At 45.8% G+C, this 15,518-nt stretch overlaps 1 protein-coding gene across 1 annotated transcript; it reads right to left on the bottom strand.

Moving 5' to 3' along the window:
* Nucleotides 1-13,623: 13,623 nt before the first annotated feature.
* Nucleotides 13,624-14,718, bottom strand: LOC109217798. Its single transcript, XM_019382067.1, has one exon. The coding sequence runs from the start codon at nt 14,716-14,718 to the stop codon at nt 13,624-13,626; it is 1,095 nt and encodes a 364-aa protein (XP_019237612.1).
* Nucleotides 14,719-15,518: the final 800 nt, after the last annotated feature.

Genomic DNA, 15,518 nt, shown 5'->3' with positions numbered 1-15,518 from the left:
CAGTATTGGGCCAGGTTGTCCGCAAGAATAGCACGCATCAGAACCTCGACGGCACAGTCCAAAGTGGGCCTTACCGCACTGATCACAACGTGGTGTTAGGGGTCTCGTCTGATTAGTATCTCTGTGATATTGCGAGCCTGATGCCCCCGAACTCTGACCTGGACCTGAATAGGTAAATCGATCATATCGAGGCCTCTGGAATTGTGGAGGAGCACTAGCTACAGATGGCGCCGAACTCCTCGAAGACTGGGGCCTGACATTGCCTCTGAAGTCATCAGAATACCCTGCAAATCTCGCCCGCTTATGCTGGCCCCTATCCTGCTCCCTATCTGCCCTTTGCTGGCGCTTACGATCCTCTAGGGTCTGGGCATAAGCCTGAATACGGGAAATATCCATGCCCTCCACCAAGGAGGCTGTCGTGCACTCATTTATCAGATGTGGTCCCAACCCGTTTACGAACAGATGCACCCTATCACTCATCTCTGCTACCATATGGGGAGCATACCTTGCTAAAGAATCAAACTGCATACTACACTCTCGCACACTCATATTACCTTGTCTAAGGTTCAAGAACTTATCAACTCTAGCTCGTCGTATCTCAACTGGCAAGTAGTGACGAAGAAAGGCCTCAGAAAATTCCTTCCACACAGCTAGAGGAGCGTTCGGACCCCTGGATCTCTCCCAACTATCATACCAGAGAACCGCTAAATCCCGTAGCCGATAAGAAGCCAATTCTACTGCCTCTGTATCACTAGTATGCATAACCCGCAGTGTACAATGAACCTGATCAATAAAAGTCTGTGGGTCCTCCTTCGGATCTGATCCGGTAAACACACGAGGGTCTAAATTAATAAAATCACGAACTCTCGTACTAACTGGTTTATCAGCAGCACCTGTATTCTGCCTTTGAGCCTGAGCAGCTACCAAGCTAGTCAATAACTGCAAAGCACTCCGCATATCCTGGTCTGTAGTGCCAGGCGGAGGAATTGGAGGTGCTGGGTTCCTCCTAATATCCTCTGGAGGAGACGGAGTAGATGAGCTATGAGACGGCATCTCACTCTAAGCCTCACTTTGGCCTACTCTGGCTTGGGGCACCTGACTGGTACCCTCTCCCGCAGCTGTATCAAGCTGTCTACTAATTGTTTGCTTCCTAGTCGAAGGCATCGCTGAAAGAAAACAAGGTGAATATTAAAGATGAATACTTACGACTCAACTCTACGCACGATCTAGATTCAGGATGAGGGTATCAACCCTAGATGTCATGTAGCCTCCTGATTATAAATGTCGCACGCTACACATCCATAATCAAGACTCTACTAGACACGGCTCATAGACAATCCCTAGGACAGACTTGCTCTGATACCAAGTTTGTCACGACCCAAACTGGAGGGCCATGACTAGCACCCGGCCATACTTACCGAGCACCAACATACATTTTATCTAACCTTCTTTATTATCTTTTAGGGCTGACGAGATCAATATAAATGGTAGACATGGATCGTGGACAACCAACAATAAAATATGATGGCATGAACATACATAACATGGGATGACCAGACAATCAAGAAACTATATATAAGGTACGAGCTATCACGCTACCATGAAAGACTATACAACAAAAACCAGCTGACAAGGCATACCAAACTATACATGAGTCGACACCTGTCTCTGAGCCTCTAAAGGAACATAAGTGTTGCAACATAGCCGGAATAGGGCCCCGACAAACCCATAATGTCTATAACAAAAATGCATACCAAGACCACGGCAAGTCCGAAGAAGGGATCTCGCCAATCACCTTTGAACTAGACAGCCTATTGTGGTGGGGAAACTGCGCCTGCCTGTCTATCAGGACCTGCAGCACGACATGCAGCGTCCACAAATAAAAAGACGTCAGTACGAATAAAGTACTGAGTATGTAAGGCAGAGAACCATAAGTACGAACAGTAATGTAAGCAGGGATAGAGAATAAACAACCTGTAACATCTAGGTACCTCTGAGGGCTACTGACATGAAATGCGTGATACATATGTATATATATACATAAACTTTTAAAACATACGCCTCTGTGGGCATCATCATCATCATATCGTACCCGGCCGTAATAGGCTCGGTAAAAACGTACCAGGCCACCATAAGGCTCGGTAGAATCGTACCCGGCCACGTGGAGCTCAGTAAAACCCAACTGATCAGTGGTTGCACAATAGGTGCCATACCCGGCCGTCTATAGCGCGGCTCGGTAGAGTAAAATAGATACATATATATAATGCATGCTCGACTCATGGACTCACGTTCTAAACCTTTCGGAGTGACGTAAGGTTGGTATCCTGTGTACACGTTATTAGGACTAACTCTTCACCATGAACCTTATAAGAATCAGGAAGTACCAATAACATTGACAACATAAGAATAGGAGAAGCAACATCAACATCAATCGTTTCATAAGAGGGGAAACAATGTAAGTACTGCTAGCTTCTAAGAGTAGAGTATCTTTGGAAGCTCGTTCATTACATTATGTACAATCGGAGTCGTGCAAAAGAAGGAAAGGGATAGCCTCACATACCTTGTATATACTGCCCCAATCTCAAGCTATGCAATTTTCACGACTCCTTAGTCTACAATAAGAGAAACGGTACTATAGTTACCATTCAAGCGTCATAACTATTATGTATCGACCACAACCTATTTTACGATGAAACGGACAGCACCTCCCCTATATATATGACTTCACACAATTCCAAACAATCACCAAACAGCCCAAACAACATCAATAATAATCATATTGAGCATCCCAAAACAGTCCACCAACCGATAACATTACTACCAAGCCTTTCGATATATATTTCACAAGTTCTAGCTTCAATGACTTAGCCGTAACTTGGATAATCTTAAATACATTAAGAGGTTCCTTACCTTTATACAGAAAGAACAACTCCAATTTGACCTTAATTCTCCACGAAATATCCCTCCAATTCTGCCACAACAACAAGGAAGCGAAACTAGCAATCAATTAGTGTTTTGTTTTGGCACTAGAATCACTTTAGAAGGCTTGAAATCACCTAGGGTTGATATTAAGAACTTGAGGGAGTAGTTACAGAACATAAACCCTTTAAAAAAACCTCCCACGCGAGCTGGAACAACACAAAAATGAGCAACAACAAGAAGAACAAGAGACTTACTAGCGCCACGGGATTCCCGACACTTGATTTGTGTTGTTTGCCCTTTGTTTGGGTCTTGAATCTTGAGAGAACCTTGAGAGGGTGTTCCTAGGGTTCTAAGGTCTGAAAATAGTGAAAATAAATGACTTAAAACGGGTTGGAGGCGTCCTATATAGATCCAAATGTCTTAAACCGCCTAAGTGGGTCCCATAGAGAGGTGCTTGGCGCAGTCTCGCGAAAACGCAAATATCTCTCTACTCCAATGTCGTATTGATAAAAGGTTTAATGCGTTGGAAACTAGACTCATAGATCTTCAATTTGGTGGGTAGATCACCCCGTAATTCCAAGTATATTGGGAGAAAAGCTTAATAATATTTGACCTAAAGTTTAAGTAAAACTATGAACTTAAGTTGCAACAACTCTTGTCGACTTTTGTTTCATAACTCGTTTGACTTCAAGACTATGATACAGATATTTTATGATTCATATACCTTAAAATACGACCTCTTGAGAGTATTAAGCACCCCTAGGTTTACCCAAAAATACGGCTGACAACATCCTTGATTCGTTTAGCTTCTAATACTTGTTAACCACCCTTATACACCTTTGTATCATTTAAGACCAATAAGATTAATCTCTTATCATCTCAAAGATAATCTCTTCATGGATTTACGTCGAAGACCTTATGGCACGAACTAACGTATGTAAATATGGGTTGTAACATTGAGATTCAATAGGTTATTAAATAACTAAAAATGGTAATGCAATTTCAAACAAAAAATAGCAAAAAAAATTTAGTACTAACGGCATCCGTCTATTACACCGTTTCTTTCACTCAGATACAATAGGTAAGTCCCACCATGATGTCATAACCAGAGTTATGTGATGTAAGTGATTTCTTTACTTTTAGAATTGATCTTTTCTATTATTTTTTTAAAATGAAACTTGACAAATAACACAATAAATGACAAGAATTATTTCTTCCATATTGATACAAAAATATCTGAATAATGAGATTCAACTGAAGTTGTTTAAATGCAATAATTATTATTAAAGAACAACAGTTTGGCGGGTAAATGATTGTGTAAAGTTGAATTCCCGCCACGTTATTTTTCTTATGCTTATTCTATATGTTTTACTAGTAATGACATCATGGTGGGACCTACCTATTGTATTTGAGTGAAAGAAATGGTGTAATAGACGGATGCCTTGGTACTAAATTTTTTTGCTATTTTTTGTTTGAAAGTGCATTACCATTTTTAGTTATTTATTAACCTATTGAATCTCAACCTTGAATTAATTGAGTGGACACATGGCACAAATCAGTAAGTGTATTGAGCAATAATGGACAAATTGTTACTGGAGGGGATCTCCACCCCCGTTTGGACATAAGAAAAGTTTTCCCTTTTTTTCTTCGAAATCAGCGTTTCATGAAATTTTCACTTGAAGATGCATTTTGGAAATTTTCAAAAATTTGAAAAACTTCAAAAAGTTATTTTTCAAAATTTTCACTCAAATCACTCACATAACTTCAAAAACAATCCAAAATTATATTCATGTCCAAACACATCTCTAAATTTCAAATACCATTTTCGCTTGAAAAAAATTCGTCCTTTTTTGAGATTTTACAATTCTTATGTCCAAACGCCCACTTAAGTTTCGAGCAGGGAATATTTAAAGAGACTTAAAATTATCCATCATTTTACCGAAGGAATGGGGTCAAATTTGTCCACATACTTTTAAAATGGAGTAATTTTGTCATTCGTTAAATATTTGGTCTAAAAGTACATGCATCGTTAGTAAAAAGTTTTATTTTTTCCTTGATCCTTAACGATGCTCCAACTTAAGGATAATTTTAAAGCATAGTAAAAAATTGAGTGATAAATTTGAATCTTTTTTCTTGAAAATTTGAACATGTGGAGCCTATCCATTTCACATTGAAGTTTTCATAAATAACAAGAACAAATACAAGACGATTTATTAACAAGAAGGGTATGAATAAACCAGAAGAGCCACTAAGAATAAATTTGGAAAGTCTCGTCACGATAGGCCAAATTGCATTGTTTAACAAAGAAATATCTTTCTAATTCAATATGAAGTACCAGAATGATATTAACCGGTCTTTTCTTCTCTCTTGATTTCATTTTTTTCCCTTTTAAGTGCCAAAATTTCAAAGAAACATTGAGATGTGTTATAGTCATTATCAAGACTAACAGAATGATATTTAGCTCCAAGAAAGAAATAATGAGAACTTAATCAGCTATGCTACTGATTGGCGATGTTTGACTCAAAAGATATAAAACCTTTTGAACAACTCAATCCAAGATGAAGGGGTAAATCGTAGCTGAATATAATAAAATTTAGGATGATAACAGTAGTGATATGATGATAATAGAGAGAAGAGAATAAAATGCTTTCTTTCCAAGATTCATATCTTTTATCTAATGTCCCCCCCTTTACAAGGCTTACACCCCTCTTATATACTGAGGAATTTTCCCCAATCGCAGGAACGACAGCTTAAAACATATCCAAGGAACCCTAAGTCTCCTAGTGTACTGACTCTGCTGTCGATGTCGTGATGTCTTTCCTTTTACCGTGGTCGTATTCCTCTAGGCGTAGACTCGTGGGTGCTCGTTCGTTTGTCGTGTTTGCTACGGGTCGTGGTCAATCAAATTTGGACCCATACAGTTAGTCCCTCCGCTCGTCGGGGTCGCGACCGGGTGCGTCTTCGATGAGCGGACTCTATACCTTCCTTGGGAGGAATTTGACCTGCCGGAATGTTGCGACGTGGCTAGCGAGAGGTGGTTATCCTGCTCGGCGGAGCACCGAAGAGTACACGCCACCCGGGGGTGACGTCAGCTTTGACATGCGTCATCATTACGCGGATTTTCGGGGTACAGACTGACGGTTTTTGGCGCTTCGATTCTTGCGCTGATTTGAAACCTGCCGCCTCGATTCTGGCGCCACCCAACCCTATAAATAGGTGAAGGGTTCGATTTTTTGAAAAAATTTAGCTACTCTCTCCTGATAACTCCTCAATCTTCTTCACTTGCTCTTGCACATTCTTGTTTCCATTTCCATTCCTGACCGGAAGCTTCTTCTTTCTCATTCTCTTTGTGTAAATACTCCTTTTAAACGAAACCATGCCAAGATCTCGTCGTACTAATGAAGAGGTCCTGAAGGCGCTCCGTTAGCTGCAGCACCTCTCTCCGGTAGCGGAGAGGTGGAGATGGAAGAAGGCGACAACCCTCTCACAGTGGAGGCGCTACTACCGAGACACCCCCTATCCCGGAATGACTTCCTTAAAGATCCGCCCCCTACTCTGAACCCTGTGCCCTCTGAGACAATGCAAACTCACCTTGATGCCCTCCGCATAAAATACGGTGTTCCTTCCCACATAGAGATGACTCTGGCGGGGGAAGATTACGTTGACGTCCACAGGTCTGGGTACTGTGCTTTCTGTGAATATCCCTTCGTGATCGGCTACGTCCTTCCTCTCTTTCCCCTGGCGGAAGAGTTCTGCAGATTTTACCAGGTTTGTCCGGCTCAGCTTTCGCCGTACACGCTCAAGATACTTCTGCTACTGACTAAGTACGCAGAGTTGGCAGAGTGTGACGTTTCCGTCTATCGTCTTTTGCACTTATTCACGCCTGGTTTCCTCAGAGGTACTATGGTGCACTTAAGACTTCGTGGTACAAAGGGACTGGTGGTCGGGACGGACGACCGGGCGAGCCGTAAGTTTTGGCACAAGTACTTTTTTATCAAGACTGAGCACGTCGTTTCTAACCCCGCCGGGTTTCCGGAGCGATGGAATAGAACTCGTAAGTGTCGTCGTTAATTATGTTCCCCCGCCTTTTGTAATCGTTGTAACTTGTGGTCACTTGTTGTTCTGCAGCTATGGGTCGCCCACCCCGCCCTATTGCGGGTCTTAGGAACTGGGTCGCCAGCCTGCTGCCCCATGCGGAGGAAACTCAGACTTGGTCTGCCTTCGTACAACGTTATGGCCCTAGGGTCTCTTCAGGTAAATTCTTGCCTTACTACCTCATAGGTCGTGCGAGCCTGCCTAACTGTATGACCCTCTATGATGACAGGTCGGGGAGCTTCCAGGCGAAGGGCGCCAGTCCCTGCTTTTAGACAAGCCATTGCTACCGCGGACATGCGGTTAATTTTGTGCGAGTCTGTTCGAGAAGGCCGTCCTCAACTTCCTCAACAGGGAGACTTATCTCGAACTGTGGCCACAAGAGGAGAAGCCTCGTCGGCACCAGCCTCACATCCCGTTGATGAATCTTCTAACGGTGACGAGCCGTTAGAAAGGAAAAGGAGAAGGTTGGAGCTGGGAGAGGGTGTGGCTACTGAGGCCGACGGAAGCGGAGCATCCCGGACAGCCCTGGTGCCCGTATTTATGGCCGGCGCCATTTTGTCGGGGAGGCATCCCCGAATGGAGGGAGTTGGCCTAGGAGCCGGTTCAGTACGCTCCGCTGAAGGTGGCGCGTCATCCCATGTTGGAGGACCTCATGTCGAGTAGGACGGATCGGGTTCGGATATCGCCCCGGAGGACGTTAGTGAATTTTTGGGTCGTCATACCCATGTGGAGGTGAGGATGGACGGGTCCGACTGTCATGTGGTAATTCCGGGGAGTTATAACTTGCTGCTGAACAGCGAGCAGGTTGTGTCGGCCCTTGCTCCTTTATGTGCCGCTCCTGAGAGCGAGACGCTTGGGACGACGAGCGACACCGTGTTATCTCAGAAGGTCGCCGGTATGGCCCTGCAGGTAGGTTTCTTTTTCTTCTCCTTCTGTCGTGGGGTTGGTGTGGCAATCTATGTTGTATATTTTTTCTAACTCTGCCTCTTTTTTGTCAGACCCTCGTCCTGGAGGTGGAGAGAGCACCGTGAACGGAGGAGGACGGACCTCTATAAGAAGATGTCATCAAAATATCATCAGTACCGCTCTAAAAATCAGGCGATGTCTGATATCTATCATCAGGACCCCGAGTTCCAGGTGTTCGACTTAAGCAGCGGGAGGACCAATTGGAGCGTAGGGTGGAGGAGCTGAAGGAGAGGGACGAGGAGCTTGTGAGGGCTATCGCCCGTAATAGCGAATTGGAGGCCATTCTTAAGGCGAAGGAAGACGAACTTGAGTTGAGCCAGGGGGTAACGACTGAGAACGTCGACTTACAGCTAGGTCGACGGGCTCAAGGGCGAGCTGAACGCCAGTGCCGACAAGTTGGCAGCCGCTATTTCTGAGACGGTCTCTTTGGAGGATGCCCTCCGCATATCCAGGTCAGAACTTACGGGGGAAAGGGAGGCCTCCGGTCGTCGAATCGCAGGGTTGGAAGGGCGTGTTAGGGAGTTGGAGGCGGAGTTGCAGCATTGCAAGGGCAAATTGCTTCGCTGAGGGCGGAGGCAACTCGACGTTCTCAACCCTCAATGTCTCGTCCCTCAGCCGGTCAGGGCTCGCCTCGTCGCTTGTATGAGCTGTGGGTCCATGCAGAGGCTCGACTCGATGTGTATAAGGCTTTTCATGCCGAGGGTAGGGCAACGGAGGCGGAGGTTCAGGCGGTGCATGCCGAAGCGCGTGCAGCCCGTGAGTATTGTGGGTACGACCCCCTCACTCCTGATGGGGAAGGTATCGATTCTGATGATGCGAACCACCTTACTTTGGATTCATGGTATTACGAAGCTTCCCGCACTGAGGACGATGTGTAGTTTTAATTTGCACCACTTTTTGCTTAGTAATTTTTGGCACGGGCCGCATTAAGGCCTGTTCATAGGGGCAAATGTAAATGATATTTTGTTGTAATATAAACTTTGCTTTCGTCGGTTCGTCTGTTCGTCGTTTCCCCTTTTGTTTATTGCATGACATTTGTGTCTGTCTATTGGGGTGTTGTTTCGATTATCGTCGAAGTAGAATCTCATCATGGTTCGACCGAGGTCGAACTAGTATTTTTGTCAGTGGCCGCCATTAGAATGTTGCTTCGATTGTCGTCGAAGTAGTATCCCGCCGCGGTTTGAACGAGGTCGAACTAATGTTGTCGATGGCCTTGGCCATTGGGATGTTGCTTCGACTGTCGTCGTAGTATCCCGTCGTGGTTCGAACGAGGTCGAGCTAATGTTTTTTTTGGAGATTTCTTGCATACAATGGAGATTGGATTCTACTCGTACAATGGAGATTGAATTCTGTTCATACAATGGAGATTAGATTCCGTTCATATAATGGAGATTGGATTCCGTTCACACAATGGAGATTGGATTCCGTTCATACAATGTAGATCAGGTTCCATTCATACAATGGAGATTAGATTCCGTTAATACAATGGAGGTTAGATTATCTGTGTAGTCCCTTCATTACTTCGGCCTGGAGATCGCATCGACGGGCTGAGGTGATGAACAACGTTCCGGTCCATAGGGCGTCCCCCTCGCTGCCTCGTTAAAAACCTCCCCGGGAAAACCCGATTGGGACAAAACCGGGGTGCGGGAAAAAGAGTACGACTTAGGTGATGCCTCTCAGAAGTGAAAGTATTTGAGGTGGGCGACGTTCCAGTTTTTTTGGAGTAGTTTCCCGTCCATTGTTTCTAGTTGGAATGCCCCTTTGTTTGCTACTGCTACGATTTTATACGGTCCGTCCCAGTTTGTTCCTAATTTTCCTTCATTTGGATCTTTTGATGCCTGTGTTTTGGCTTTGAGGACGTAGTCACCAACTTTGAGTGATCGTACCTTGGCTTTCTTGTTATAGTATCTTTCTACTTGCTGTTTCTGGGCTACCATTCTTACGTGGGCCATATCTCTTTGTTATTCGGCTTCATCTAAGTCTTATAGCCTACTTTCGTCGTTATCTTCCCCGCTCATGTTGGAGTATCTCAGGCTGGGTTCCCCGACTTCAACGGGTATGACTGTGTCGGTCCCGTAGACCAGTGAATATGGCGTTTCTCCCGTGCTGGATTTCGGCGTAGTGCGGTATGCCCATAATACTTCAGGTAGTAGTTCGGGCCATAGCCCTTTAGCTTCCTCGAGCTTCTTGTTCAATATGTTCAGTATCACTTTGTTGGAGGACTCGGCTTGGCCGTTGGCGGCAGGATGATACGGTGTGGAGAGTATCCGTTTGATGTGCCATTTTTTAAAGAACTCAGTTGTCCTTTTTCCGACGAACTGGGGTTCGTTGTCGCAGCTGATTTCCTTGGGGATTCCGAAACGGCATATAATATTGTTCCATATAAAGGCGATGACCTGCTGTTCGCGTATCTGAGCGTATGCACCTGCTTCCACCCGTTTAGAGAAGTAGTCAGTTAAAACCAAAAGAAAACGTACCTTTCCTCGTCCTGCTGCCAGAGGGCCGACTATGTCCATCCCCATTTTATGAAAGGCCATGGCGAAGTGGCAGAATGGAGGAATTCTCCTGCTTGATGTATCATAGGGGCGTACTTTTGGCATTGTTCGCATCTTTGGACGTAATCCGCGACTTCTTTTTTCATGGTAGGCCAATAATAACTGGCACGAATGAGGCATCGAACGAGGGCGCGATTTCCCGTATGGGCACCGCAGTGACCCTCGTGTACTTCTTCTAGTACTTGCCTTGTTTGGTGTGGTCCAAGACATTTGGATAGGGGGCCACCGAATGTTCTTTTGTAGAGGTCATGATTTATTAGGCTGTATCGGGCTGACTGCACCCGGAGTTTCTTGGCTTCTTTTTTGTCTTGCGGGAGTGTTCCATCCTGTAAATAGGCTACAAAGTGGTTACGCCAGTCCCAAGTTAGGTTCATAGAAAGTACCTCGACGTGGTCTATGGCTGAGTGGAGAAGGGTGACCACGTTCTCTTTGCTAATATTCTTGGTGGCCATAGCTAATTTGGCGAGGCCATCCGCTTCAATGTTCTGTGCCCTATGAATTTGATCGAAGCGGCATTCGTCGAACTCCGACATTAGTTTGTGGATTTCCGACTGATATCTTTCTCTGCTCTTTGATTTGGAAAGTCCCGGTGACTTGATTTATAACGAGTTGAGAGTCGCAGTGGAGGATGAGTCGTCGGGCGCCGTATTTGAGGGCTAACTTCAAACCTGCAATCACAGCTTTATACTCGGCCTCGTTGTTAGTCATCTCGGGGCATCGTATGGACTGGCGAATTATTTCGCCTGTAGGGACTTTGAGGACGAGTCCCAGTCCTGATCCCGAGGCATTCGAGGCGCCACTGGTGTAGAGGATCCAGAGATCGGTACGTGTGGAAGCGAGAAGCGCTTCTTGTTCTGCCTCGGGCAATATTTCCGCGCTGAAGTCAGCGACGAAGTCGGCGAGCACCTGCGACTTAATGGCGGTTCGCGGTTGGTATGTTATGTCATGCTCGCTTAATTCTATGGCCCATTTGGCGAGTCTGCCTGAGAGCTCGGGTTTATGCAGGATACCTCTTAGAGGGAAGGTCGTTACTACTTTTATGGGGTGACATTGAAAATATGGTCTAAGTTTGCGTGAAGCCACGACCAGTGCCAGAGCTAGTTTTTCAAGGTGAGGGTACCTTGTCTCGGCATCTATTAAGGTTTTGCTGATACAGTAAATAGGAGATTGCGTACCTTGATTTTCGCGGACCAGGACCGCACTAACTGCGACTTTAGATACTGCCAAATACACAAGCAGACACTCACTCGGGTCCGCTTTGACGAGCAGTGGTGGTGAGGACAGATACACCTTTAACTTCCTCAGGGCATTGATGCATTCCTCGTTCCATTGCAACCCGTGGCCTTTTCTCAACACACTGAAGAACTTGTGGCATCTGTCTGAGGATCGTGAAATGAACCTTGACAAGGCGGCTATTCGCCCTGTTAGCTTCTGTACCTATTTCTTGCTGGTCAGTACCTCTGGTATTGTGTCGATGGCTTTGATCTGATCCGGGTTGACCTCAATTCCTAGTTGTGACACGAGGAAGCCGAGGAATTTTCTCGAGGTTACGCTGAAAGCACACTTCTCGGGGTTCAGCTTCATCCCATACTGCCTTAATATCTCGAAGGCCTCTCTCAGATGGCTAATGTGATCCTCTTTCTTCGTTGACTTTACCAACATGTCATCGATATAGACTTCCATGGTTTTGCCAAGCTGCTCTTTGAACATCTTGGTGACTAGCCTCTGGTACGTGGCCCCTGCATTCTTGAGTCCAAACGACATCACTTTATAGCAATACGTTCCTCGGTGAGTGATGAAGATCGTCTTTTCTTGATCTTCTTCGGCCATCAGAATCTGATTATAACCGGAGTAGGCGTCCAAGAAACTCAGCAATTCATGCCCTGCTGTCGCATCGATCAGTTGGTCGATATAGGGCAACAGGAAGGAATCCTTTGGGCATGCTTTGTTTAGGTCGGTGAAGTCTACACACATTCGCCACTTCCCGTTCTTCTTTTTGACCATCACCACGTTGGCGACCCATTGGGGGTACTTTGATTCTCTAATGGAACCGTTAGTGAGTAATTTATCCACCTCTTCGCTGACTGCCTCATTGATTGCAGCATTGAACTTTCTCCTCATTTGCCGTACCGGCGGATAGAGTGGGTCAACGTTTAGTCTGTGAGTGGCGATGTCCTTTGGGATTCCAGGCATATCTGAATGGGAGAAGGCAAACAAATCGGTGTTGTTAGTTAAAAATTCATGATACTTACCTGGCTCCGAGAGGTTATGCCCTATATAACCCCTTTTCGTGTTGTCGGCATCGTCCAATTGGACTGGGTCAAGATCCTCTACAGTTGCCTTGCAGGCTTCCACGATGTCTGGGTCTTTGATGGCCTCTGTTGGCGGGTCGGGCTTAGTTCCCGACATGGCTGATTGCTATGCCTCCGCACTTGCACCTTTCAGTTGTTTGGTGTGCGTGCAATCTTGGGCGGTGCGTGGCTCGCCTTGGATGCTGAATATTCCCCACGGGGTGGGAAATTTAATCACTTGATAGAAGCTTGAGGGGACGGCTCGCATGGCATGTATCCATGGGCGTCCTATGATGGCGTTATAGACTATTTCCTGATTCATGACGTGGAATGTTGTTTCCAGTGTGACCCCCTGCTAGGACAGGCAGCACTATTTCTCCGGATGTCCATTCCACTGCATTGTTAAAACCCGTTAGTGTTATGCAACGCGGTATTATTTTATTCTCGAGCCTCATTTGCATGAGAACTCTCGGGTGAACAATACACGCGCCGCTTCCGTCGTCTACCATGATTCTTTTTACATCTGTATCAGTGATACGTAAAGTTATAACCAAAGAATCATAGTGAGGGAAAGACAAACCGTCGGCATCCGACTTATCGAAGATGATACTGTCTTCGAGGTCATCATACCGTTCGTGGGCGACCGTCCGTTTGAGTTTATGCATGGTGGTGAACTTCACATGGTTGATTACTGTGTCGTCGCCACCGCCGATGATCATCTGTATGGTACGTGCTGGCGACGGTGGTTTTGGAGGTCCTTGAGATGGGTCACGTCCTCTGGCGAAGTTGGCTCTTCATTTATCGCTGAGCAGTTCTTTCAGGTACCCCTGCTTCAGCATCCTAACTACTTCCTGCCGCAGACCTATGTAGTCCTCGGTCTTGTGTCCTCTTTCCTGATGGAATTTGCAGATGACGTTTGACCTTCTGGTGCTTGGGTCCGATTTCATTTTTTGCGGCCATTGCACCTTTGTGCCCAGCTTTTCCAACGCGTACACTATCTCTGAAAGGGAAACACAAAAGTTATGAGCAGATAATAGTGGAGGCATACCTCTTTCGCTTCGAAGGGGTGCAGTGTGTCGTAGCACGACATCCGTATGCCTTGGAGGAGGCGGGTTAGCTGTTCTGACATAGGGTTGATTCCTTTCTCGATTGAAACGTGGGGGTTGATCCCTTCGCCCCTCGTTACGTCGATCTCTCCTTGCCTCGGTCTGCACTGACGTTAATCGCTGAATCGGGCCGTTCAAATCGTCCTTATTTGCCCTTACCTCGGCACAGTAGGCGTTGTGAATCTCCTCCCACGTGGTGGGGGGATACTTCATGAGTCTGCTGAGCAGTTTCTTGGTTGCCTTGGATCCGTTCTTGTTTAACCCATTTTGAAAGGCTGCTACCGCCATCCCTTCTGATACGTTCGGCAGACTCATCCTTACTCTGTTGAATCGGGCCAGGAAGTCCCGAAGTCCCTCACCCGCCGTATGCCTGATGGCGAAGATATCATTGACCCTTGCTTCATCCTTCTTTGCTCCTGCATGGGCGGTGGAGAATTTATCTGCCATTTCCTCAAATATCGATATTGATAGTGCTGGTAGCTGGGAATACCACGTCAATGCTCCTCCCGTCAAAGTCTCGCCAAACTTTTTTAGCAACACAGAAGGTACTTGTTCTTTCGACAGATCATTGCCTTTTACTGCAGTGACATAATGGATTAGATGATCCTCTAGGTCCGTAGTTCCGTATATTTTCAAGTATGGCGGCATCTTAAAGGTTTTTGGAATGGGGTGAGGAGCAGCTCCATCGCTGTATGGCTGTTCGACGAATCGGCCCACATCGTGTTTTGGTAGTAGTTTGGGGGCGCCAGGTATTTTGTCTACCCTTTCCTGATGCTCCTTCATTTGATCACGGAGTGCTTTGTTCCCGTTTTCCATCTCTTCTACTTTCTTTTAGGATGGCCCTGAGCGCATCGTCACCTGCAGTAGTAACAGTGCGGGTGTTGCCCGTTTGCGTGATGCTTGGCTCGTTGGTGGTAGCTGCGATTTCTGTAGTCGGTGAGTCTTCGACATTTCCTTGAGGGGATTTTTCGAGCATGTTGTTCAGAGCACTTGTCAACCATTCCTCTAGCAACTTTTTGACTGCTGGTGGTGTTTCTCTCGCCGTAGATGTGGAAGCTCCCATTTCGCGCGAGACCGTTAGATCCCTGTGTGGAAAAGGTAAGATCTCTTCCTCCGGTGTATCCCCTGGTGTTGTGTTCTCGGTATCCTCTCTACCGGCTTCGTTGAGGGTGTTTAGGAGGTTGTTTGAGACATCTGCTATCATCTTCAGCCTTGCTTCTTTCTCCGCCATTGTTAGTTTTTATGGGGTTTGAAGAACAGTAATCGTCACTTTCAAGAACCTAGATGAGAACTATGATTTCAGCTATGGAAATCCCCACAGACGGCGCCAAATTGTTTGACTCAAAAGATATAAAACTTTTTTGAACAAATCAATCCAAGATGAAGGGGTAAATCGTAGCTGAATATAATAAACTCTAGGATGATAACAGTAGTGATATGATGATAATAGAGAGAAGAGAATAAAATGCTTTCTTTCCACGGTTCATATCTTTTATCTAATGACCCCCCCCCCCCCCTCCCTTTTACAAGGCTTACACCCCTCTTATATACTGAGGAACTTTCCCCAATCACAGGAACGACAG

This window comes from Nicotiana attenuata, unplaced genomic scaffold (genome assembly GCF_001879085.1).
Source record: "Nicotiana attenuata strain UT unplaced genomic scaffold, NIATTr2, whole genome shotgun sequence".
Lineage (NCBI taxonomy): Eukaryota > Viridiplantae > Streptophyta > Magnoliopsida > Solanales > Solanaceae > Nicotiana > Nicotiana attenuata.
This window is presented reverse-complemented; position numbering and strand designations above follow the sequence as displayed.